Source organism: Silene latifolia, chromosome 4 (assembly GCF_048544455.1).
Source record: "Silene latifolia isolate original U9 population chromosome 4, ASM4854445v1, whole genome shotgun sequence".
Lineage (NCBI taxonomy): Eukaryota > Viridiplantae > Streptophyta > Magnoliopsida > Caryophyllales > Caryophyllaceae > Silene > Silene latifolia.
The window spans coordinates 4,830,622-4,856,645 of NC_133529.1; the positions used below are offsets into that span (position 1 = coordinate 4,830,622).

The following is a 26,024-nucleotide window of genomic DNA, read 5'->3' on the forward strand; positions in this document are numbered from 1 at the left end:
GTCACGTGTGAGCACTTTTATGATATTTGTTGATCAGTAAGTCTTCTGAGAGACTGTCTCCCACTAAGTTTTTGATACAAGTTAGTGAACATGGTGACACTTTACCGCCTTGGATGACACTCATGAGAGAATGAAACTAATTATGTCAAATTTTTTTTTAGATTATATGGGAATAAGAGGATTGGAAGATGAAGATGGAGGAGATACAATAAATTAAATATTGTGCAAATGACCATGTTAAAGGAAAAGTAATCGAAGTCCTTATTGCTAAACATTTGAATTTCGAGTCCTTACCGCTGAAAAAAAAAATAGAAAGTCCGAGTCCTAATTGTATGGTTAACTCCTTCGTTTCACATTTTTACATATAATAATCTACAAATCTCAAAATCCAAATATTAAAATAAGTAATTGAATTCAATAAGATCAAAAAGCAAAATTAAAGCGAGGTGGTACAGATCCATGATGAAAGAGGACTAAAATTATTTCGTTAAGACTACAGATCATGCGTTCGGATTTGCCATTTTGTGGTGATGTTTGTGGACACGAGAAGCGACAGACTAGGTCGTTATTTATTGCGAAATTATGAAATGTGCTATTATCAAAGTCCCGACCCATATCACATTGAAACGGTTTAATTTTCCGATTAAACTGATTGAGCACAAATTTGCTAAGCTGACGGAAAGGCGATTGATACCATGTTAATCAATTATGATAATCCCTAAATTGGGATGACTGATTCTATTCATATTTATAATCAGAGTACAAGAGATTACAACCTTAATTAGTTAGAATTAGAATACAATCCTATAATTATGGAGGGTTTTTCTAACATGTGACCTAAGGACACGGGTTAATAATCTAAGTAGGAAAAGATTTTCAAGATTATTTACATAATATTTGACCAAGAAATATCTACAATATTTTGGTTAACATAAGAAAGCATTGTGGGGAGGTTGGTATTTATTATGTTAATCTACCAGAACGTCAAGTGTTACGTCCATACGTTGTTGTCGTCTTGGTACGCTATGTATTAATCTTAGAAGTCGAATGTATATGAACGATAGAGGGAATCCGAATTTAGCAATCATAGTGGATAAGGAATTATTTTTATGGAACGTGTGCGGATGTGGGTTGTGAAAAAAGAATAATATCGACTGAAACCAAAAACATGATAAGATTCTCCACAAGGAGACGCCAAAAAAAAGTAGACTTTTTTTTTTTTCTTTTTTTTTTATGACGAGGGGGTTGAATCTCCCGGGCCCATGCATTCCCGCACCATCACATGGACCATGTAAGCCCCACCCTTTCGAAAAGCTGCGGTGTAAGTGATCATCACCAACCGGTAGTCGAACCCGAGACCTCTCAACTCCCGCATTTCTGCGAAACGAGAGTTTAACCCATTATCATTTGACTAACACCACTTGGTTGTGATAGATTCTTGATTAGCTTGAAACAATAGAGTTACGAGATAGATATTTCTAACTTATATTCTCCTTGTGATGTTGAATGTTAAACCAAGAGTAGTATATAAAGGCAATCGAGTAGCCATATGTTAGTGCATAACTACTTCTTAAGCAATAAGCATTCTTCTTTCAAGTTGAAATCTTTGTTTCTTGAGGTATGAAGTCTTTTCCTTTCATGTTGCTTGCACTTGTTACATGTTTTACTCTTTAGCTTAGTAGTTTTGTACACTCATTTAGTAGAGGGACTTAGTTATATCGGAAGGGGATCTGATCCTTGCTGGCTTTTTATATTATAGTGTAAAATTATCAGTCAATAGTTGAACCTCGGCCCTCTAGCTTTATTTTATTGTTTACTCCAAAATCTACTACTGCTCTCTGTATCATTTTTTTTAACTCAAATATTAGGAAAAACAGGTTAAAAAAAATTATGTAGATTATCATATTAGAATGATATGCAGATAGTAATTCTGTATTGGATGATGAGGACAGATGTCTTAAAAACTCCCGCCTATATTTTAAATTGGTTTCCGATAATTTTGGGATGGAGGAAGTAGAACATTATATTTAACTACTTATAAGAAATTTTATTAATTGACTTGTGCTTAACAAACTTGATATTCCATAAATTGGGTATTATGCAGCAATAGCAATCAAGACATGGCATCAGCACAAGTAGAGTTGAAAGATCAGCTTCAGAATGGAACCACAGCAACCCTGAACAACCATACAGTGGCTACCATGCAGCTCATAAGATCTCACACTTGGTCTGGTAATTTCACCTCACTACCTAAAACTATTACGAGCCACGGTGGTGTGGCTCGTATTGACCATCTCAAGGGTAGCCAAGGCTCTAAGGCTGGTGTGTCTTATAGTATCACTAGTGCTGCCGGTGCTCCTTACTCCGTCATCCTAGCTTGGAATGCACCCACCAACTTCAACCCCACCACCTCTCCCAATAGGGTATGTTTTTTTTTTCGGAAACTGCACGCGATTTCCTTGAAGTTTAGAATTTTGCCTGAAATACCAAACTTTTTGTTCCGGAAAACTTTAAGATGTTATAACTCGTGTCTACGAGTTCAGAGAGTGATAAGTTTTTTTTCAGATCGATTATCTTTCCGAAAACTACGATTTGAAAAAAAATTGTCGTATTTGGATCCCATAGCTAAGAGTTTTTGTATGTCAAAGTTGTTTTTTACAAACTTTGAGTGACCATATATCTTTGTCAAGAATTCCAAACTCTACAAATTTTTTTATGTGTGGTGACGATCGGTATTTACTGATCAGTTGGTCTCACTTAAGACTATTGTATAAGTCATTTTATTGGTAAATGAGATGATTTACGAACCAAAGCGAGAACTTATATTCATTGACATGCTTATATTACAATCTCTTGAAGAATTGGCTTGACTCGACAATTGTTTTTGCAGCTATTCGGAATTTGTGGGCCTAAGGCTACCATTGATGCTCTGAGTTGGGATAACATAGGACAACAATTGGATAGGGCTGGATCTTCTGTTGTAATCAACGACGAGGCGTCAAAGATTAGTGTGCACTCCACCATCATTACCAATCCTAAGACCAACATGGCTAATGTTCCAACTAATTTCCTACTTATGCCCTAAATCATGGAGTCTAATTATGTACTATTAAGTAACTAAGGGTCATTAATCACTATCAGCACGCAACAGCCTAAGCGGTATACTCTTCATTCCACAGCTCATAATCGATATGCTTGTGTTTGTGTAGCTGTGTACGTTGTATGCTCGCTTACTTGTTTCTATGTGTACTACTTATAATTATATTGAATAAAACTTTTGACCCTTGTATTATACTCCCTCCATTATAATAATTTTCTTACCTTATAACCAAAACAACTAACAACATTACAGCATTCTTTGGAGCACCGGCTTATTGCAGGGCGGGAGAAGTCGAATATACTCAACCGTCACTCTAAAAGAGGTTGTTCTAGTTGAACCGCCATAGCAAAATGTCATAAACAGGGCCCTATTTTTTTGGAGTGAAACTAATCTGATCTGAACCGAACTCATAAGATCTGAACTGAACTGAACTTGACTTATAGGATCTGAAATAAACTTATAGAATTTAAAGTGAACTTAAATTAAGTGATTTAAGTCCAAAAGAGCAGAACCTTATTACTACTTCCTAGGTTAATAAGTACGGATAATTTCGCAAGTCATTTCTTACTTTATTTCATCATACTCCAAAGCAAAGAATCAATCTGAATATGGTTACGAGATTCGTAAAACGACCAATTCGAATTCGTAATTCAAATACGCAATTCGCTCAAATAGAGCATACTTCGATAAAATTATAAACAAACACCATAATTTGATGCAATTTGAATTTGTAATTCGCGCGAATTAATTCGCTTTTCGTTAGGCAATTAAGCGAATTAGGTTAACGCAGCTTTAGCATGTAACTGAAGAACGATGTTTAGAGCGGCCTCTTTAGTTACGGTTAGGATCAGCGAAGAAGCTGTTGATAGAAGGCATGATTTCTGGTGCTTTATTGCGCAGATATTTCTTCAGCGAATGGTCTGCATATTTCTCTCCCTCAGCATAATTTTCCAGAACTCCTGCTGCCCTTTTGTCCTTGCTTACCCTGCAGGGTTCAAGCAACCAATAACATAGACGAGTAATTCGTAAGTACGATCATTAAAACAGAAGGCTCTGCCAATGAGCCAACAAATGTAGTCTCTAATTACATGTCTTTGAACCTTTGGGGCCGCTTTAGTCGAAAACTCTGTTAGAATAGTTAGATTCATTTCCAAGAAACACATCGTTCCACCTATTCAACGTTCCAGGTTGTCTCATTGAAGACAGGCATTATCCGTCACAAGCTGAAGACGGATAATACCCCTCTCACAATATCACAGGTGGGAAGGCAAGTGGGGTGCTCCATATAATTCTTACTTGCATATTGTGAGAGCAGCATTATTCGTATGATTAGTTAGGTTTGTCAAAGTTCGCTCACAAAAAACTGACTCTTTACGTTTGTCAAAATTCCCACACAAAAACAAATAAATGTAAATAATCAGCTGAATATAAGGGGATATATTACAAATTAAAGCTCAAATATTTCATATATATAACTTTCATTTCAAATAGAAAAATAATTGCTTTCTCGATCATTCATACTGCTACCAAAACTGTTAGCTGAAAACCCGTCTCACATCGCTTGTGTAAAGAAATTCTAAATTTTAGTTTGCATAAAGTAGTTAAAACGGTTTATAATTTTGTTTTATACATAGTATATGAGTCAAATCATTTTCAAATAATAGAATCAGTAAAATATTTAATAAATCATGGTTTGATATAATTTTTTTATTAAAATATTTTAATTAAAAGATTATAGATTAGAGTTTAGTAAAAAAAATATAATTTGATGAAAAGATTAATTTTAATGAAAAGATAATATGTTAATGAAATAAATTATTATGATTATTAGTTACCTTACTTAGTTAATGTATACATAAGTGTTATTAGCTACCTTATTTAGAAATATGCTTTTTGGAGGGAAAATTTGTGAGGTTGCCTAATTATTTAGTAAATAGGGGATTTGACATGTTTTGTGTTATTTTTTTTTCTTTGTACAAGAATACCTACGTAAAACCGTCATCATAAGTATTCTTATTTCGGGTAATGTATTGACACAAATTATTGATTCACTAAACCTTGTAGGAAAAAGAATCATCAAAGAGTAGTACAATGAAACGATAGTTGAATGTTAAAGCAAGGGTATTATATATGAACAATATTGTTCCGTATTTATTAATCTTAGAAGTTGAATATATACGAACAATAATGGGAATCCTAATATATCAATCTTAGAAGTCGAATATATATGAATTAGTGGAAACGGAATTATTTTAATGGAAAGTGCGCAAATGCGGGATGTCGAAGAACAATATGGATGGACAATGGAAGTAACCAAGGAACCAAAAACATGATAAGATTATTCTCCACAAGAGGAGAACTAATAAAAAGAAATGCAATAAGCATATGTTCATCCATTGATGATGTTGAATGTAACACAGGCCGGGGTATACGGTACTATATAAACGCTATTCAGCAAGCAATGTTAATGCATACAACAACTTGAGCAATAAGCATTCTTCTCGAGGTAATAATTCTTTTGGTGCTTTCATGCTTGCTTGTATATATTACTCCCTCCGTCCGGACGGAGGGAGTACCTGTTACTCTCTACTTTGTACTCTCTGTGTATTATTTTTCAACTCGCATATCCTAGAAAAATCATTCAAAATATTGTGTATATATTGGATGACGATGACAAATATCTTAAAGCCCTTTATTTGTATCCTGAAAATATATATAAAACGACATACTCACTCCGATCCAGACAGATGGTAATATATACTCCCTCCCATTCATCATAATCTTCCCCTTTGGTTTTGGCACAATACTTTAGGAAAAGTATTAAAATAGGAGTAAAAGAATTGTGTGGGATTGGTGATAGGAGAGAGGGACGAATTATTAGTAGTTAAATAAAGAATTGTGGGGCCAAAATATAAAGGAAAGTAATAAAATAGGAGTAAAAGAGTTGTGTAGGGTTTGGTGATAGGAGGGAGAAATGAATAAAATAAGAGTAAAAGTTTCTAAAAATAGAAAGGGGAACATTAGTTGAATAATCCGTTTCGGGGAAGAGGGAACATTATAGTGACTGGGAGGGAGTATATGAAAAATTGGGTTATTTAAGAAAAGGTGGAAAAGTTAGGGGTAAAGTTGGAATGTTTGGTTGAGGCCACATAAAATGAATTGTGTAATTGTGAGTGAGAGAATGAATGGAAAAGTTGTAAATAGGTAGTGGGTATAAGGGTAAGTTAGTCATTTTTCATGTCAAATAAGATATGTTACCATTTGTTCGTTTTAGGTAAGTGTTACCATCTGTCTGGATCGGAGGGAGTATATATATTTTTTATAAAAATTTCGTTAAATGAGTCTAAGGACAATTACATTAATTGGGTAATATATATGCACTATATATGCAGCAATCAAGAGATGGCATCAGCACAGGTAGAGTTGAATGATCAGCTTCAGAATGGTACCTCAGGAACTCTGACCAACCAAACTGTGGCTGACATGCAGCTCCTCAGATCTTACTCTTGGGATGGTATCTTCGTCGGACTACCACCTGCAAATATCTCGGGCCATGGTGGCGTGGCTCGTTTTATCCATATTCAGGGTAACCAAGGCTCCAAGGCTGTAGTGATTTATACTATCACTACTGCCACCGGTCAACCTGGTGCCGTCATCCTGGGTTGGAACGCACCCGTCAATTTCAACCCCTCCACCTCTCCCAATAAGGTATGTGTTTCTTTCTTTTGGCTTCGCAAAAACAGTACTGACGGACTATCCATAAAATTAATAATGATGTGTTGTTGAATAATGATAAATAATGTTTTGTAGGTTTTCGGACTTTATGGCCCTAGGGCTGTTATTGAGAACATGAGTTTTGATCAGATTCAACAGCTAATAGATAATGCTGGGTCTTCTGTTGTAATCGAAGACGGGGTTTGTATCCACGCCACCATCCTTAACAATCCCGTCGCCAAAATGGCTGATCTTCTTGCTAATTTCAGCTTTTGCCCTAAACCATGATGGATACCTTCCATAATAATGGTAATAACAATAATAAATAATAAATAATAATGATAATATTGTACGTTATGTAATTAAGGGTCACTATCAATATGCAACAATTTAAGTAGTAACTCATACAAAGGCTTGTCATGCATATATAATTGCTTGTGCATGTGTAGGATGTATGGTATGTACGTTTACTTGTTCCTATATATGTATTACAAATTAAATAAAATAAAATTGGTGACCCATGTATTTGTGTATGTATGTATTGATTAGGGAATGCTATAATTATCAAAATAATGCTTGCTAGGTTTACTAGGTACTTATGGACTTATGGATTAATATTTTACTTTGATATTAATAGTGATGTTGAATGAAACACAGGCCGAGTACGGTACTATTTAAACGCTATTCAGCAAGCAATTTTAGTGCATAACTCTAACTTTGAGTGAAATTTGATAATCATGAAATAATGGATTAATATTCCATAATTATTTTAAATTGATTTAATACATATATGTAATATATTTATATAAATATATAAGTATCTTAAAATTATATTCTGTATTTTTGAATCTTAGAAGTATTAAATCGTTTCATTGTATTACTCTAGTTACTATCCTGACAAGATAGTGCCGCATAATATAGGCAAGAAGGATTTGCTATAACGTATCCATATCATTTGTCAAGAAAAAAAGCTTGTAGTCCGTATACTTCTTATTTATTAATCTTAGAAACCGAATATAAACGAACAATAGGGGGAACCCGAATATATAACAATCTTAGAAGTCAAATATATACGGTGTGAATTAGTGGAGACGGAATTATTTTTATTTATGGATGTGTGCAAATACGAGTTGCAAAGAAGAACAATATGGAGAAGGAAGTAACTAAGGTAGTGTTTGGATACCCGAAATTGATTTCATTTTCATGATTTCAATTATAGAAATCAAAATGTTTGAATTCAATTACAAATCTAATTCCAAAAATTCGTTTGGAGATCACATGGAATTCGATTCCGGATTTCAATTTCTCATTGGCGTTTGGGAACTCATGGAATTGGAATTGGAATTGGAATTGGGCGGGTCACGTATGGGTCAAAGTCACCAATTTTTTTTTTTTTGAGTTTTTTATTAGGAAAAAATAAATCTTGCGACAGAAAATATTTGCGATTTAAAAAAAATCATAAATAAAAAAATTTGCGACGAAACTTGCTTCCCAAAAAAACCGTAGTACTGACGGAATTGAAATGACTACTATATGGTAGGAATTTGAGAGTGCTAAATTTTAACTAAGATAGAATTGAGTCCAATTCCAATTTCAAATTTGAGAGTGCTAAATTTTAACTAAGATAGAATTGAGTCCAATTCCAATTTCAAATTTCAGGGACTTTCAAACGCTTGAATTATCTCAATTTAGTAACTCAAATCCAATTCTAGGTTCCCAAACACAACATTCGAAAAGGAATCAAAAACATGATAAGATTATTCTCCACAAGAGGAGAATTTGAATCAAAAAAACAAAATAGTGATAAGATTCTTATTTAGGTTGAACCAATAATGCAATAAGCATATGTTCTTCAAGTGATGTTGAATGTAACACAGGCCGGGGTACGGTACTATATAAACGCTATTCAGCAAGCAATTTTAGTGCATAACACCATCTTGAGCAATAATCAATTAATCATTCTTCTTTTATCACTACAAATCTTTTGTTTCTCCAGGTATGTAACAAGTCTTTTGTTGCTTTCATGTGTGCTTAGCTTGTATGCATTACCCTCTCCGTCCCAATTATTTGTATAAATTGGAGAAAGGGAGTACATATTACTCTCTACTTTGTACTCTTTCTGTATTATTTTTCAACTCACGTGTCTCAAAAAAAAATCGTTCACAAATTGTGTATATATTGGATGGCGATGACAAATGTCTTAAACCCTCCTGCTTATTTATATCCTGAAAATATATAAAATTTATATATTTTTACAAAAAAATTGTTAAGTATAAGGACAATTTGGTTAATTGGGTAATATATGCACTAATGCAGCAATCAAGAGATGGCATCAGCACAAGTAGTGTTGAATGATCAGTTACAGAAAGGCACCTCAGGCACTCTGAACAACCAAACTGTGGAAACCATGCACCTCATCAGAGCTCACTCTTGGGATGGTAGATTTGCCGGCGTGATACCTCAAATTATCTCGAGCGATGGTGGCGTGGCTCGTTTTACCCATCTCAAGGGTAACCAAGGCTCCAAGGCCGCTATGGTATATGCTTTCACTACAGCTACCGGTGTTCCTGTTGCTGCCATCTTGGGTTGGAGCGCACCCGCCGACTTCAACCCCTCCACTTCTCCCAATAAGGTACTCCCTCTGTCCCGGTCATTTGTTGTACTTTTCCATTTTGGGTGTCTCAGTCAATTATTGTCCTTTCTATTTGAAGAATGAACTTAATGAACAATTTAATCATTTACACTCAATTTGTTCCACTTGTCATTTAGTAATTGGTCCCCTACTCAATCTTTGGTCTTTGTGCCCAAACTAAAGGACAACAATTGACCGGGACGGAAGGAGTATGTTTTAACGTGGCGGATCTATAAAATTAATTTACTATTTTTACATAAAAGTGGGAATTTTATCTTGGCTTGGAATAATCTACATAGTATAAAGCCAAGTTTTTTTATTGGCTTTTGATTGGCTACTGATTTTATACATGTGGGTCCCTTATATTTCATATTCTATTTAATTAGTCTCACTCCTCACTCCTATTTTTTGAAATTGTCATCTCATTAATAATCAACTAAGCGTAGGTTACAATGAAGATAACAAATAGACAAAGGAAAATCAAGATTGCTAACGTAAAAAATACATTCAAAATAACTATCTAAATACTGGTAATGGCGCTGCCGCTCCAAAATCATAAATTTCTTGAATCTATGAATAATCGATGTCTTTGCATACTCCTCACTCCTATTTTAATTACTTATGTTAAAACATAAGTTTATAAGTTAAAATGTTACAATTTACATAAAATGTTTCAATTTACATACATTCAAGTTTCAACGAGTCTAACATGTCAAATACCTTTAATATAATTCTAATAAAATACGGTTGTATATTATCTGATATTTAAATCTAATATTTATTAAATATTCGAATCTCCAAATATGGACTATTCATATTGTCACGGTAAAACACTTAATCACGCTCAATTATATGTTCATGTATCTAATGATAGCGCATGTTAGCATTTTTTACACGGGTATAAAACTAGTGTATTGTGGAAAGATGTGTACATAAAAATATTTTTCGTCCAGCAATGGGTGCATAATCTCTTCTCACTTGATGAATGTTTTGTAGGTTTTTGGAGCTGTCGGCCCTAAGCCTGCCATTGATAATATGACTTGGGATCAGATTCAAGAGCTGGTGGATAAGGCTGGGTCTTCTATTGTCATCGAAGACGGGATTTGTATGCACGCCACCATCCTTAACAATCCCGCTGCCGAAATGGCTGATCTTCTGGCCAATTTCAGCATGTGCCCTAAACCATGATGGATACCCTTCCATAATAATGGTAATAACAATAATAAATAATTATTAATAATTAATAATTAATAATGATAATATTGTTATGTAATTACGGGTCACTATCAGCATGAAACAATCTAAGTAGTAATTCATAAAGAGGCTTGTCATGCATATATAAGCATGTGCATAGAGCCGATGTATGTCCATTTACTTGTTCTTATGTGTACTACAAACTAATAAATAAAATTGGCGACCCTTCTATTTGTGTATGTGTTGATAAGGCGCGACCAGGTGGTGTTGAGATTGGGTGTCATCCTCTCACATATATCCTTTAATTACATGTGAGAAGGTGACGCTGAGATTGAGTGCTACCCAGTAGCGCAAACTCATTTTCCTTATTATTATAATTATTATCAAAATATCTTTACTAGGAGTCATGAATTTATCTAAATTTCAAACACGGCTAAAGCCAGGATTTTTTTTCCAAGATTTGAGTAAAAATGCCAAATTTTATTCCACATCGATACTACATTGCTTTGACTAGGAAATCAGTCAATCAAACTGTGGTAAAATTAAGTTAGGTCGCACCAAAATAGACACGAACACGAAAATTAACTAATTTTGACACTCTCCCTCCGTTTCACTCAACTAGCAACATTTTCTTCTTCAAAATCCTCGTCTCACAAGGAATAACAAACTACAGTTATTGAGTGAAGTAGATGGAGTACAACATACAAAATTAACAAGGACGTGACCATCATGCATCTGCCATTGAAAGTATATGCCAACCTTACTATTCATGAACATGGACCAAAACCAACAAAAACATGATAATTTTTTTCAAGCATCTTTGGGTACTATATAAAGGCTATTGAGTGAGCAATAATCATTCTTCTTCCATCAGTAAAAATCTGTGTTTCTCCAGGTAATAAATTTGGTGTTTTCATGTTATTGCTTGTACATATTACGGAGTACAGGAGAAAAAGGTTCAAGGAATTATGTACTGTGTATTGGATGACTAGGACAAATATATAATAATAAGAATAAATAAAACTAAGTAGTATACTGATTTTCGTGCGAGCTGTTTTAAAATTTTATTATTATTATAAATAATATATTTCATATATAACCTTTAATATTTTTACTGATAATAAAAATAGATTAATTTTTCTCAAATTTAATTTTTTTTGTTTAACTTTAATGTCTTAAAATAAAATACATAGAATTTTAAATAAAACTAATAAGTGATAAATAATTATTCATGATCAACGTTTTATAAATAAATTTATGACTGATCAAATATCATATTAATTAAAATATAAATTATTTGAATAATGCAACAATTAAAATTAAGTTCACAAATTATATCATTTTATGATAGATTATGTTCCAAATCAGTTAATATTTGTTCAAAATAATGTGAATATAATTTTATGTAATTTTTAATTTTTTATGTAAAAACGTGTAAATATTTATGTATCAAACATACCGCCGATACAGGGTCCAAACTCAACTTATTCAAATGATGTGATTGTGTCTTGCATGTGCTATGTGTCAAACATATCTATAAGAAATTTGCATCTTTTATTTTTTTATAAAGAACAACAAGTATATAATGATGTTTAAAAGTTTAACTGTAAATAAAATAGGTCGAACTTTCCCAAATATTATTTTTCGAGGTTTAACTTCAAAGTATTTAAAAGATAACTGTAAAATATTTAATTAAAAGTAATATTTAGTTAGTCCTAATCAATACATATTTAATTGAAGATATTAAAAAAAAATGTACTGTGTTTTCTACTCTTTCATGTCGTTTATAATATTATATTACTTAATAACCACAAATACTATCCTACAACTGGTTGTATAATACAGTAGCATTTTACAACCGCGGCAAAGTTATTGAGCTCCCACACAAAGTTGTTGAGTTATTTTACAAGTTATTGAGCTATTTTACGAAGTTATTGAGCTTAATAATTATTCTGTTAAGCTCAACAACTTTGTACCATAGCTCGATAATTTTGTTAATAAGCTCGACAACTTTGTAACAAAGCTCAACAACAATGAATAAGTTGTATATAAAACCAGTTAATTTTGGAACAGAGGGAGTAATGAAAATTATAACCGGTTCGTTATCGTCCTAGGAGTCTGAACTCTGAACCGCATAATATATTAATGTAAATGTAGCCAATAAGGCTTTACTCGATCTAACCTAAGGCTCTACTATAACCTATCCATGAAGTGAATATATGTTAGTAATATTTTAATAAAATGTTGCAATTCCAGAGAGCGGAGGAAATACTCCTCATTATTTATTAATCTCAGAAGTCGAATATATACGAACAATAGTGGGAATCCGAATTTATCAATCTTAGAAGTCGAATATATGTATAGTGGAGACCGAATTATTTTATGGAAGATGTGCAAATATGGATTGTGAAGAACAGTATATATGGAGAAGGATATAAGGAACAAAAAACATGATAAGATTCTCCACATACAAGTGGATCGAGAACCAAAAAAAAGAGAAAATAGTGATAAGATTCTTAATTAGCTTGAAACAACAATACAATAAGTATATGTTCTTCCATTGATGTTGAATGTAACACAGGGTGGGGTACTATATAAAGGCTATTCAGCAGGCAATGTTATTGCATACAACAACTTGAGCAATAATAAGCATTCTTCTTTTGTTTCTCCAGGTAATAAGTCTTTTGGTGCTTTCATCTTTGCTTGTATATATTACTCCCTCCTTTCTAATTATTTATGTAAATTGGACTCTCTACTTGGTACTCTTTCTGTATTATTTTTCAACTCGCAAATCCCAAGAAAAATCATTCAAAAAATTGTGTATATAATATTGGATGGCGATGACAAACGTCTTAAAGCCTCCCGCTTATTCATATCCTGAAAATATATAAAACGTATATATTTTTATAAAAATTTCTTTTAATCAACAGGAATCAAGACATGGCGTCAGCACAAGTAGTCTTGCATGATAAGTCACAGAATGGTACCTTTGGCATTTTGAACAACCGAACTGTGGCTGACATGCTGCTCATCAGATCTATCTCTTTGGATGGTAGCTTCGTCGGCTCACCACCTACAAATATCTCGGCCGATGGTGGTGTGGCCCGTTTTACCCACCTCAAGGGTAACCAAGGCTCCAAGGCTATTTTGAGTTATAGTATCACTACGGCTACCGGTCAACCTGGTGCCGTCATCTTGGGTTGGAGCGCACCCGCCAACTTCAATCCCCCCACCTCTCCCAATAAGGTACTCCGTATGTTTTTCATTTCCTTGTGTCCCGGGACTGTCAATCATAATGTGTTGTCGAATGATGAATGTTTACACAAAATCTCATTGAAGACGGCACGTATTCGTCACTTTGGAGTGACGGATACCATTTCCTCTCACAAATGACCCAAATAGAGGAGAAAGGAAAGCGCATGGGGGTGCCCCCACCTTGTCCCCCCTATCTATTTTGTGAGTGGCATTACCCGTCACTTGCTCCAACCCGTCTTCAGCAAGACTAACTGAAATGTTTATTTTGTAGGTTTTCGGAGCTATCGGCCTTAAGGCTGTCATTGATAGAATGACTTTTGATGAGATTCAAAAGCTAATTGAAAATGCTGGGTCTTCGGTTGAAGTCTGTGCTGAGGGGGTTTGTATGCAAGCCACCATCCTTAACAATCCCACTGCCCAAATGGCTGATCTTGTCGCTAATTTCAGCTACTTATCCCCTAAACCATGATGAATAACTTCTACAATAATAATAATAATTAATGATAATATTGCTATGTAATCAAGGGTCACTATGAACATGCAACAATCTAAGTAGAAACTCAGAGGCTTGCCATGCATATATAATTGCATGTGCATGTTTACTTGTTTCTATGTGTACTTAAATTAAAGTTGATAAATTAAATAAAATTGTCGACCCTTATTCTATTTGTGTATGTGTTACCAATTAAGGATGCCAATATGCCATAATCATCAAATATATATGTTTACGACATACCTATGAATTTATGAATTTGTCTAAATTCTGAACATAATAGCCAAAGTATAAATGCCAAAATTTGAGGATGTTTTTTCATGATTTGAGTATAAATTAAATGCCAAAAATTATTCCACATGGAAAATCAGTTAGTCAGACTATTGTAAACTTAAGTTAGGTAGCACCAAAATGTACATGACTGAAAAAATCAATCAGTCAACTATTGTAAACTTATACAGAAATAAAGTTATGTATATAAACTTAAGCTAGATAGCGCCAAAATAGATACGGACACGAGTATATTAACTAATAAAACCTAACATGATTACATTAATACTAAACTCATATTTATTCCAACATATACAAATAAAGTTATGTACACAAAACATAATCATGTTTTTATCATAAAAGTCTTTAAAATACATCATATTTGTCACACCCGCAAATTTTATTGAACTAATATTTTCTTAAACCGTTAATTTTTGAAATATATAGATTTATGTTTTGAAATCGGACCGACTTGTGCAGCTTTCCGACTTTAGCCGACTTAAGCTATCATTACAAGGAGAAGGTCAATTCACAACCAACTGAGTTGGCCGCCAATCGGCCGAAAATAGTCGCTAAATGCAATTAGCGACCAATTTTTATTGGTCGCGAAAGGCTCATACGCGAATTACAGTTGGTTGCAAAATTGGCCGCAAATTTAGCTACTAATCTAAAATTGGCTCAAACTAGCGACTAACTTCAAAATAGTCTCAAATCAGCAACCAACAACAATAGTTTGACAATAGTAGCAAACTGGCGACCAACTAAGCCTTGGTTGCTTATTTGCAAACCAGCGACGAAAATCGTCAAGAAAAAAAAACACTTAGTACAGAAAGAAAAGAAATCTCTAGTGTATTTCAAAAAGTCAAATTATCACTTTAGAGAGACACTATCTGTCTCTCTCATAAAATGAAAGCAGATAGTGCAAGTGGGTGAGAAATGGATACCCCACTTGTCCTTCCATTTGCATTTTGTGAGAGGACAACTATCCGTCTATAGTTGTCCGTCTACAATGAGACGGATTGAATAAAAAGAAAAGTTTATACACAAGAAAGAAATGAGATTTTTGCAAACTAAGATGCAATCAAAACCTAGCCTAGAACTTTTGCCTAGTCATTTCCTCCAACTTGTTCCTCATTGTCTTCGAAACTCTGAAAGTTTAAACAAGAAAGAAATGAGATTTTTGCAAACTAAAGTCTACATTTACGGCAAAATCTCAATAGATAGATCTATCTATAAATACAACTTATTTATTCTAATTTGAGAGACTAATACATAACCAAGATTTCAACAATAGGTGTAAGATAAATGCTGCCAAAAATTATTCCAGAAACTACTAAAATGTGGAGGGAGTAATAAAGAGTTACATCCCAGAAATTAAACCCTAAAATTTTTAATTGAAAATCAGAGATAAGAACGAACAATCGACATAGAAAAGAAGCAGTACACTCTACACAAAATAGATTTAACTCTTAAATTAACATAAAAAAAATAAGCAAAATTAACAAAATAAAAACAAAAAAGGAAAAACATTGAGAAATTAGATCTTGGCCCTTAGATTTCAGGGCAATCATTTTATGGCCCCTGGACTTGGGGTAATTTGACCCTCCAATAGATTTTTGGTATTGGAGAGGATCCTTACTCATTCTACGCTTCTACTATAACCTATCCATATCAGTTGTCAAAAATAAAAATAAAAACCTTAGAAGTCGAATATATATGAAGAATAGTGGGAATCCAAATTTATCAATCTTAGAAGTCGAATATATATTTAGTGGAGACGGAATTATTTTAATGGATCGTGTGCAAATAAGGGTTGCAAAGAAGAACAATATGGACAAGAAGTAAGGACCCAAAAACAGGATAAGATTCTCCACAAGATATGAGAACCCAAAAAAAAAAAAAATAGTGATTAGATTCTTATTTAGAATATGTTCTCCATTGATGTTGAATGTAACACAGGCTTGGGTACTATAAAGGCTATTCAGCAAGCAATGTTAGTGCATAACAGAGCAATAAATCATTCTTCTTTTATCAGTTTTGTTTCCCCAGGTAATACTAAGTCTTTGGGTTCTTTCATGTTTGCTTGTACTCAGTGGTGGAGCTAGGGAGGGGCTAGCAGGGGCGGTCGCCCCCCCTAGCGGATGAAATTTTCGAAGTTTTAAGTTAAATTTTTCGAAATTTTTTCGGGGTGCCTTATGAAATTAGTCGTTCGCCCCCCCTAAAATTTTTCGCCCCCCCTAAGTTCAAATCCTGGCTCCGCCACTGCTGTATTACATTACTACTCTCTCCATCCTAATTATTTGTGTAAATTGGACTGAGGAAGTACATGTTACTCTCTACTTGTACTCTTTCTGTATTATTTTTCAACTCGCATATTACAAGAAAAATCTTTTAAAAAATTGTGTATATATTGGATGGCGATGACAAATGTATTAAAGTCACCCGCTTATTTGTATCTTGAGAATATATAAAACGTATATATTTTTATAAAAAAATTGTTAGATGAGACTCTAAAGACAATTTCGTTAATGCAGGAATCAAGAGATGGCGTCAGCACAAGTAGTGTTGAATGATAAGCTTCAGAATGGTACCTCAGGCACTCTGAAGAACCAAACTGCGGCTCCCATGCGCCTCTAGAGACTTCACTCTTGGGATGGTAGCTTCGACGGTGCAGTACCTGAAATTATCGTGCGCAATGGTGGCGTGGCTCATTTTGCTCATCTCAAGGGTAACCAAGGCTCCAAGGCTGCTTTGGTTTATACTCTCACTACTGATGCCGGTGTTCGTGCTGCTGTCATCTTGGGTTGGTGCGCACCCGCCCAATTTGACCCGGTGACCTCTCCCAATAAGGTATTCCGTAGGGCTGTTAATGAGACGAGACAGCTCGCGAGCTACTCGAGATCGGCTCGGTCAAAGCTCGGCTCGTGCGAGCTAAACGAGTCAAGCCAAGCAAAGGCTGGCTCGACTCGAAAAGCTCGCAAACGGCTCAAAATTGTGTGATTACATAAAATATTGCTCATATTTTATAAAAATATTTATTCATGATTATATTTTGGTATCATACATATCAAATGTCTCGCTGATTTGCCTAATATTTTTTCCTATAACCTTCGAGCCTTATTATTGAAAATATTGGAAAAAAAAAAAAAAAAAAAAAGCAGTTTTATATAGGCTCGAGTTTGGCTCGAGATCGCGTTAAAGCTCGCAAACTTTATAACGAGCACATTTTTTTAGGCTCGGGCTAGCTCGAGATCGGCTCGAGCTCGAGTTTTGGTTATTGAGAACAAGCCGAGCAAGGCAAAGTTGAGGCTCCGCTAGGCTCGTTAACACCCCTAGTACTCCGTATGTTTTTCATTTCCTTGTGTCTGGGGACTGTGAATCATGGATTCGCCCTTGGCTTGGAATCATAATGTGTTGTCGAATGATGAATGTTTTGTAGGTTTTCGGAGCTGTCGGTCCTAAACAAGTCATTGATAATATGACTTTTGATCAGATTGAAGAGCTAGTGGATAAGGCTGGGTCTTCTGTTGTAATTGAAGACTTGGTTTGTATGCACGCCACTATCCTTAACAATCCCATCGCCAAAATGGCTGATCTTCTCGCCAATTTCAGCATATGCCCTAAACCATGATGCATGGATACCTTGTATAATAATGGTGATAACAATAATAATAATAAATAAAATAATAATGATAATGTTATTACTAAGTAATCTACTATAATAATGATAATAATTGATATGTAACTAGTGTAGTTCCCGTGCTATAGCACGGTATTTTTAAGATGAAATTTATAAAGAGGGACTTTTAATAAAATTGTTTGCATAAATTAAAACTACTTTTAATTTAATGTTATAATATACTAAATATAATAATAGTATAGAAAAGAAAGTTTACTATTAATAATAACACTATAATGTTAAATCGATAAGGGGAACTAATTTATGAAATTAAGTTAGATGTAAAATCTAGTTAAAAAACATATTAGCCTTATTAAGAAAATTGGTAAAAATAATATACTACGCGTCTAAAAAGACAATTTAAAAATTATTAAAACTAACATTTTCACTTTCTATTTCCTATAAGAAAATACATAAAAATTGTTATACACTATTTAAAAAATACTCCATACTCCATATACTCCATATTACTAAAATAAAGATTTCATAATTCGAGAGTACAATTGATATGTTGTAAAATCTATATATATATATATAAAAGAGAGTTTTTTCGAGCAATTCTAGAGCGTCCACATCATCAAAAATTAATTTAGGAAAGTTTTATTTTCCACATAAAAAATAAAGTAGAGAATCTTTTAATTCTTTTAATTATTATAATACTATATTTCCTATTATATATTCATGAGAAGTTTCTAATTTTTATATAAAAACTTTGACATTTTATCTGGCAAAAAAATGTTGTTATAAAAATTATGAAAATCAAATAATTAGATTCGTGGTAAAAATGTTTTCATTAGAGTATAGATTTCATATGATTTGCACATACGAGTATTAAAGATAGTGTACTTCTTTTAATATGTTATATGTCCCACATTGAAAAACAATGTTAGTGTCGTGTTTATAATACGTATAAATTATATAATTGTCCCACATCGAAAGATTAACATAAGGTGGGTGATCCTATGATTATAAATAGGAGTCATCATTGGAACCTATATATCAACCAAAAACCTTTTGAGTCTCTTAAGTATTGTTTTGGAGATCTCTTAAGAGTTTATATCATTATCTTCACAGTATGATATATACATATTTTTTTTATATTATGCATTGTATTCAAGTGATGTTTCTAATCTTTATATAAAAACTTATACATCTCATTTGCCAAAAAAGTATTATAAAAAAAACGTGCCAATATTAATAAATAGTACTCCCTCCATTCAAGACCAAATACAACATTTTCATTTACACACTTGCCAAGACACAAATTACAACGTAAATATCTTTAAGTTTTCATTATAAAAAATTTAAAGTTTGATTTTCTCATTGTACTTTATAGGTGAATCAAATAAGATCTCACATGACCATATTTTGTCTTACATATAGCAAGGAATCGTAAAGATTCTATTCGTTCATGAATAGTGTAAAAAAAGGAATGTTGTATTTGGTCTTGAATCGAGGGAGTATAGTATTTGCTCATTATTATTAACCTGGGTTAGATGTTGAATTATGTGTAAAAAAGATGGTGTATTTCTAAGTATGTTATTTGTCCTACATTGAAAAATATGTTGGTGTGGTGAATATATTACGTATAAATAATAAAATTGTCCCACATCGAAAGTTTAGCATAAGATGGGTGATCATATGATTATTAATAGAAGTCATCCTTAGAACCTAAATACCAACCCAAAACCTTCTGAGTCTCTTAAGCATTGTCTTGGAGAGCTCTTAAGGGTTTATATCATTAACTCCACGATATGATATATATATATTTTTCATATTATGTCCAAGTGGTGTTTATAATTTTTATATAAAAACTTATACATCTCATTTAGCAAAAAAGTAACATAATTTGTTTTTTTTTGAAAAATTATATAATTAGATTCGTGGTAAATAAATGCTAACATTAGAATATAGTATCATATTATTTGCACATATTTTAATTACGATAAGAAGTTAAAAAAAAATGTAATATACGAATATTAATAAATAGTACTCCTATAGTATTTGCTTATTATTATTAAACTGGGTTAGATGTCGAATTAGGTGTGAAAAGATGGTGTATTTCTAAGTATATTATTTGTCCCACATTGAAAAATAATGTAGGTGTGGTAAAAATACTACATATAAATAGTTGAATTGTCCCACATTAGAAGATTATCATGAGGTGAGGTATCACATGATTATAAATATGAGTCATAACTTAGGGGTATCAACCCAAAATCTTTTGAGTCGCTTAAAAATTACCTTAGAGAGTTCTTATAAGAGTTTGTATTAACGGCAAACCTTAGTTACAACAATATCATACAAATACTAATCACGTAGATATTTATAAAAGCGATTATATATTACTATATTAGTGATATTATAATGTTTATTTTAAGACAATCGATAGTATAATAACTTTATTTAAGACAAAGTTATAGTTAAAAAATAAAATAGGTGCTAAATATACATAAATTTGTTTGTGTCATATAATGATAATCTCTGCACTAAAATAGAAAATTTATGAATTATAATACCCAAAATCTTTTGAATCGCTTAAAAATTATCTTAGAAAGTTCTTATAAGAGTTTGCATTAACGACAAACCTTAGTTACAACAATACCATACAAATATTAATCACGTAGATATTTATAAAAGCGATTATATATTACTATATTAGTGATATTATAATGTTTATTTTAAGACAATCGATAGTATAATAACTTTATTTAAGACAAAGTCATAATTAAAAAATAAAATGGGTGCTTAAATATACATAAATTTGTTTGTGTCATATAATGATAATCTCTGCACTAAAATAGAAAATTTATGAATTATAAAACAATCAAGTGTTGCATAAAAAGATCTTAAATCCACAAACAAATCAATAATGAGCTTTTTTACTTTGATAAATAGTAGAATTAAATCTTTTTAACTTTCAAATATAGGTAATTAATATGCCTCATTACATTTGTGTAACTAAAATACATCCTAATTTTTAACCATTAATCAAAATCGCACCAGAAAAAGGAAATATTTTGCATTTTTTTATACATTCTATTACTCCCTCAATTACATCTTAAAAGTCGTATTAGGAAAAAATTGTAATTTAAATTATATCATTTGTACATATTTTAATTATGACAAAAAATGGAAAAAAATGTACGAATATAAATAGATAGTATAATATTTTCTCATTATTAAATCGGGTTGAATATCGAAATAGGTGCAAAAAAGATGGTGTACTTTTTCGTGTGTTATTTGTCCCACATTGAAAAATAATGTAGGTGTGGTAAATATACTACATATAAATAGTTGAATTGTCCCACATCAGAAAATTATCATAAGGTGGGGTGATCTTAAAGATTAATTTAGGAAAGTATTATAAATAATATTTTTTGATGTAAAAAATAAAGTGGAGAATCTTTTAATTATTATAAAATTTATTTCCTATATTATATTCAAGTGATGTTTGTAATTTTTATATAAAAAATTTTACATTTCATTTGGCAAAAAAATATCATTAAGAAAATTATGAAAATAACATAATTTGATTCGTGGTAAAAATGATATCATTAGCGTATAGATTTCATATAATTTGTACATATATAAAATTGTTTACTTCTTAGTATGTTATATGTCTCACATTGAAAAATAATGTAGGATTATATAAAAATAATAGAATTGTCTCACATCGAAAGATTAACATAAGATGTAGTGGTCTTATGATTATAAATATGAGACATCCTTGGAACTTAGGTATCAACCTAACATCTTTTGCGCCTCTTAAATAAGATGTTTTGACTTTTGATCATATCTAAATAAATGATTAGACATAAGATGTAAATATCAAGACCTTATAACCAAATTTTTTTAACTAAGTTAATTACCCCGTTGCAACGCACGGGCATCCAAACTAGTTGCATAATATATTAGGGGGTAATTGATTGTGATTGCATATTTTCGGGATAATATTGTAAAGATTGCATAATTTGAGAGGTTGTTTCCATGTATAGGATTGCATTTATTCGAAAAGTCAAAGCATACATTTGTTTCCATATATAGGTTTTCAATTGATTCAAATCATACGTTAGACTTGACGCAAAAGCAAATTTGATTTATTAAAAGTCGATGGCCCAACTTAGATTGGCCCATCAAAGAGTAGTGTAAGTTAGGCGGGAAAACTACTTGAGAATTTTATTCTCTTAGTAGTAGGGGAGATTAATAAGGATCAGTATTTCAACAATCTAAGTAGTAAGTAACTCATACAGAGCCTTTCTATGCATTTATAATTGCATTTGCATGTGTACCATGTATTCCCACTTACTTGTTCCTATGTGTACTACAAATTAATGAACTCAATAAAATTGCCGATCCTTTTATTTATGTATGTGTTAATTAAGGAATGTTGTTAAATCTGTAATCATTGTTAGAGATATACGGGACGTATATCGTATTATACCGATATCAGAATAATATATTGGTTTTATAGAATAATATCTAGGTTACTAACTATGGAAGATTTGAGATTTATTATTAGTGCAATGTCGTCTACTATATATGGTCTCATATGTCATCGATATTTCGGTATTTTTAGTAAAAGAACTAGCAGGGGCGGTGGTCTCCGCTGTCGTTTGAAAATTTCGGTATTTTTAGTTAAAATTTAAATTCCATACAAATTAATTACTGTATATTGAATAAAACTGTTGACCCTTATTTCGTATTCATAATTCTTGTATCGGTGTGTTTGTTGTTCAAAGAACGATATGTATATCAAATACGTTTCTATGGAAATAACACCGGGTATGTAGTTTAAATAATATATTTACGTCCTCAGAAAAATCATTAAACATGCTCAGAAAACCGACTCCTTAATCTCAAAGTACTGTTCAGAATCAACTTCCTTCCCTCACCTCCAAAGGGATCTGATAACATCTACGATAATAACATCAGACATTATAGTAGTATACTTTGGAGCTTCTGCTTATTGCAGGCAGTGGCATCAGCGGAGGCGAGGTTAATATTATAAGGGGGCCTCGAAAGAATTTGAAAATTTTAACTAAAAATTTCGAAATCTTCAATCTGTTTATCAAATAAAGATCAAAACAATGAAGTAACTAGAAAATAGAAAATATGCCAATATTTGTTTCATAGCAAACACACGCAGCTCTGAACGGGCAACAGAAGAAGGTTAATTTAGAGCCTCTTCGATCAGTTACGGTTAGGATCAGCGAAGAAGCTGTTGATAGAAGGCATGATTTCGGGTGCTTTATTGCGAAGATATTTCCTCAGAGAATGGTCTGCATACTTCTCTCCCTCAGCATAATTTTCCAGAACTCCAGCTGCCCTTTTGTCCTTGCTTACCCTGGAGAGTTCAAGCAACCAATAGCATAGACGAGTAGTTCGTAAGTAATAAGATCATTAAAACAGAAGGCACTGCCAATGAGCCAACAAATGTATAGCCTTATTACATGTCTTTGAACCTTTAGGGCCGCTTTAGTCGAAAACTCTGTTAGAATAGTTAGATTCAATTCAAGAAACACAACACATAACATACATGCACGATTTATCTTTCGTTCCTCCTATATATTCAACTGATTACTTATGTTTGTTCAAAGTTCCCTCACAAAAAACTGATTCTTAACGTTTGTCAAAGTACGCTCACAAAAACAAATAAATGTAAATAATCAGCTGAATATATGGGGATCTATTACGGATTCAAGTTTCGGGGATGGAAAATTTTAGGAGGTGATATTAAGGTACACTTGAAAAAAAATCTAAAATTCTAAATAAAAATTCCAAAAAATTAATCCAACGGGGGAGCGCCCCCTGCTAGGTAGAGGCGTAGAGCTGGCAAAAGTTGACCCGACTCGACCGAAACTCGACCCGATACAACCCGAAAATTGGGTGAACCGAAATCGAACCGACCTGATAACCAATAGCAGCCTTATTTTTTCCAACCCGAACCCGATCTGCTCCGACCCGACCAGACCTGTGACCCGATATTTTCTCAACCCGTAGATGACCCGATAATAAACTAGCTTAATAATGGCTTAAATAACACCAAATTGACATTCATCTTACTTATTTTCACTTAGAACTACACCTACGACCTACCCATTATTTAAATTATAAAATTACCTTCTAAAACTAAATAGATAAGATAAAATATACGTTGATAACCTGATCCGACACTGACCCGCTAATGACCCGACCCGACTTGCTACCCGTTGATGACCCCACCTGAAAATGACCCGACATGAACCGAACCGACTCGAACCCGTTGGTGACCCGACATAACCCGAACCCTATTTAACCCGACCCCTTTTACCCGACCCGTAACCGACCCGGGTCTCAATTGCCACCTCTACGTGCTTTGCCCCCAGCTTCACCACTGATTACAAATTAACGCTTTTATACTGCTACCAAAACTGTTAGTTGAAAACCCGTCTCACATCGCTGGTGTAAAGAAATTCTAAATTTTAGTTTGCCTAAAGTAAGAATCAGCGCCTGTAATACAACAATCCTCTTTATATACAAAAATTCTCAATTGTGACAATGGAAAAATGTAACCATTTTATGATAAAATGTAGATCAAATTTTGTGACGCGTCACCAGTTTTGTATTAAAAAATTAGTACAAATCATAAATTGGCTAGATTATAGAAGATGGGAAATACTATCTACCTTCTCATTTCTGTCTTCTGTCCAACCTTCCCCTCCAGATACACGTTTGGATCAGAATAACATTTATTTTACGCACTTCTTTTAACATGTTATCGGAGAAGGTTGATAGCATTCCTCGTAAAATACCGCTCATGCATTTCAAACCAAAAAAAAAATCTGACAATCTACATTAAATCTTTGGGCTCTCAAAACAGAGAATATCAAATGATCAAAATTTCCACAATCAAATGAATGGATACATGTTTACAAAATAATCTCAAATCCAAATATTTAAATAAATAATTAAATTCAATAAAATTAAAAAGCAAAGATTAAAACGAGAAAATACCTGACTTCGGGATTAATACAAATGTTACGAACAAGTTGCATGCCGCAAATGCCAACGGCAACACCGACAGCGGCGAAGAGTGGATACACTTCCGGCCTCAACCATCTGTTTGCCGCTGCCATATTCAGTGTCGTGTCGTGTCGGATACTCGGGATTTTAAGAGTGTGTGGAAATTTTGTAGCATGGGTGAGTATATATATAGAGGAGAGAAATGAGGGGTGGGGTAGGTGAATTGTGAGTTTCAAGGTAGTCAAAGTAGTCAACATCCAATGAGAGGTTGACACGCTAGATGTGAATTCTGTGTGCGGCACCTGAAGAGTTTAGTTTAGCCCATAGATTTTACCAATTTGTCTAATTGGGCGGCCCATTAAGGAATAGTTTTTTGCGTGCATATAAGGTTTTTGACCACCGTCCATTTTCACATGGCTACTTGGTGTTCTATTTCGGACTTTTAAATTTGACCCGAATCGAATGATTTTTTTTTTTTGTGAATGCGTTTCACTTCTAAAGCCACTAGGTTTAAACCCGTGAAAATTCACGGGTCTGATATAAAATATTTAATATAAAAGATTGCAATTTCATTGTTAATATTCATAAAAATTAATATTTTGATATTGAAATTATTTTTTCAACGCGTTCATAACCCTCATAATATGTCAGGCTTTAAATTTTTTCATTGTTTTAATGTACT

The 26,024-nt window shown here is 33.0% G+C and overlaps 5 protein-coding genes across 6 annotated transcripts; 4 read left to right on the plus strand and 1 right to left on the minus strand.

Annotated features, from left to right (window-relative positions):
• The first annotated feature begins 1,524 nt into the window (after positions 1–1,524).
• Positions 1,525–3,292, plus strand: LOC141652663 (jasmonate-induced protein homolog). Its single transcript, XM_074460224.1, has 3 exons — positions 1,525–1,618; positions 2,105–2,423; positions 2,891–3,292. The coding sequence occupies exons 2-3, from the start codon at positions 2,121–2,123 to the stop codon at positions 3,083–3,085; spliced, it is 498 nt and encodes a 165-aa protein (XP_074316325.1). The 5' UTR covers positions 1,525–1,618; positions 2,105–2,120; the 3' UTR covers positions 3,086–3,292.
• Positions 3,293–5,519: 2,227 nt separating this feature from the next.
• LOC141652659 (uncharacterized) lies at positions 5,520–10,873 on the plus strand. 2 transcript variants are annotated; one of them, XM_074460220.1, is made up of 3 exons: positions 5,520–5,606; positions 6,493–6,808; positions 10,443–10,873. In XM_074460220.1, the coding sequence occupies exons 2-3, from the start codon at positions 6,503–6,505 to the stop codon at positions 10,632–10,634; spliced, it is 498 nt and encodes a 165-aa protein (XP_074316321.1). In that variant the 5' UTR covers positions 5,520–5,606; positions 6,493–6,502; the 3' UTR covers positions 10,635–10,873. The 2 variants fall into 2 exon arrangements, with proteins under 2 accessions (XP_074316321.1, XP_074316320.1); XM_074460219.1 differs by lacking the exons at positions 5,520–5,606; positions 6,493–6,808 and adding exons at positions 8,665–8,810; positions 9,131–9,446.
• Positions 10,874–13,224: 2,351 nt separating this feature from the next.
• LOC141652660 (uncharacterized) lies at positions 13,225–14,561 on the plus strand. Its single transcript, XM_074460221.1, has 3 exons — positions 13,225–13,312; positions 13,571–13,886; positions 14,167–14,561. Exons 2-3 carry the CDS (start codon positions 13,581–13,583, stop codon positions 14,362–14,364), a joined length of 504 nt encoding a protein of 167 aa, XP_074316322.1. The 5' UTR covers positions 13,225–13,312; positions 13,571–13,580; the 3' UTR covers positions 14,365–14,561.
• Positions 14,562–16,586: 2,025 nt separating this feature from the next.
• LOC141650966 (uncharacterized) lies at positions 16,587–18,371 on the plus strand. Its single transcript, XM_074458699.1, has 4 exons — positions 16,587–16,651; positions 17,193–17,245; positions 17,333–17,508; positions 18,098–18,371. Exons 1-4 carry the CDS (start codon positions 16,587–16,589, stop codon positions 18,287–18,289), a joined length of 486 nt encoding a protein of 161 aa, XP_074314800.1. The 3' UTR covers positions 18,290–18,371.
• A 4,857-nt stretch (positions 18,372–23,228) lies between these two features.
• On the minus strand, positions 23,229–25,483 carry LOC141652664 (uncharacterized). The gene is made up of 2 exons (XM_074460225.1): positions 25,334–25,483; positions 23,229–23,684 (listed from the first exon to the last, which is right to left on the minus strand). The coding sequence occupies exons 1-2, from the start codon at positions 25,453–25,455 to the stop codon at positions 23,531–23,533; spliced, it is 276 nt and encodes a 91-aa protein (XP_074316326.1). The 5' UTR covers positions 25,456–25,483; the 3' UTR covers positions 23,229–23,530.
• Between the last annotated feature and the right edge of the window lie 541 nt (positions 25,484–26,024).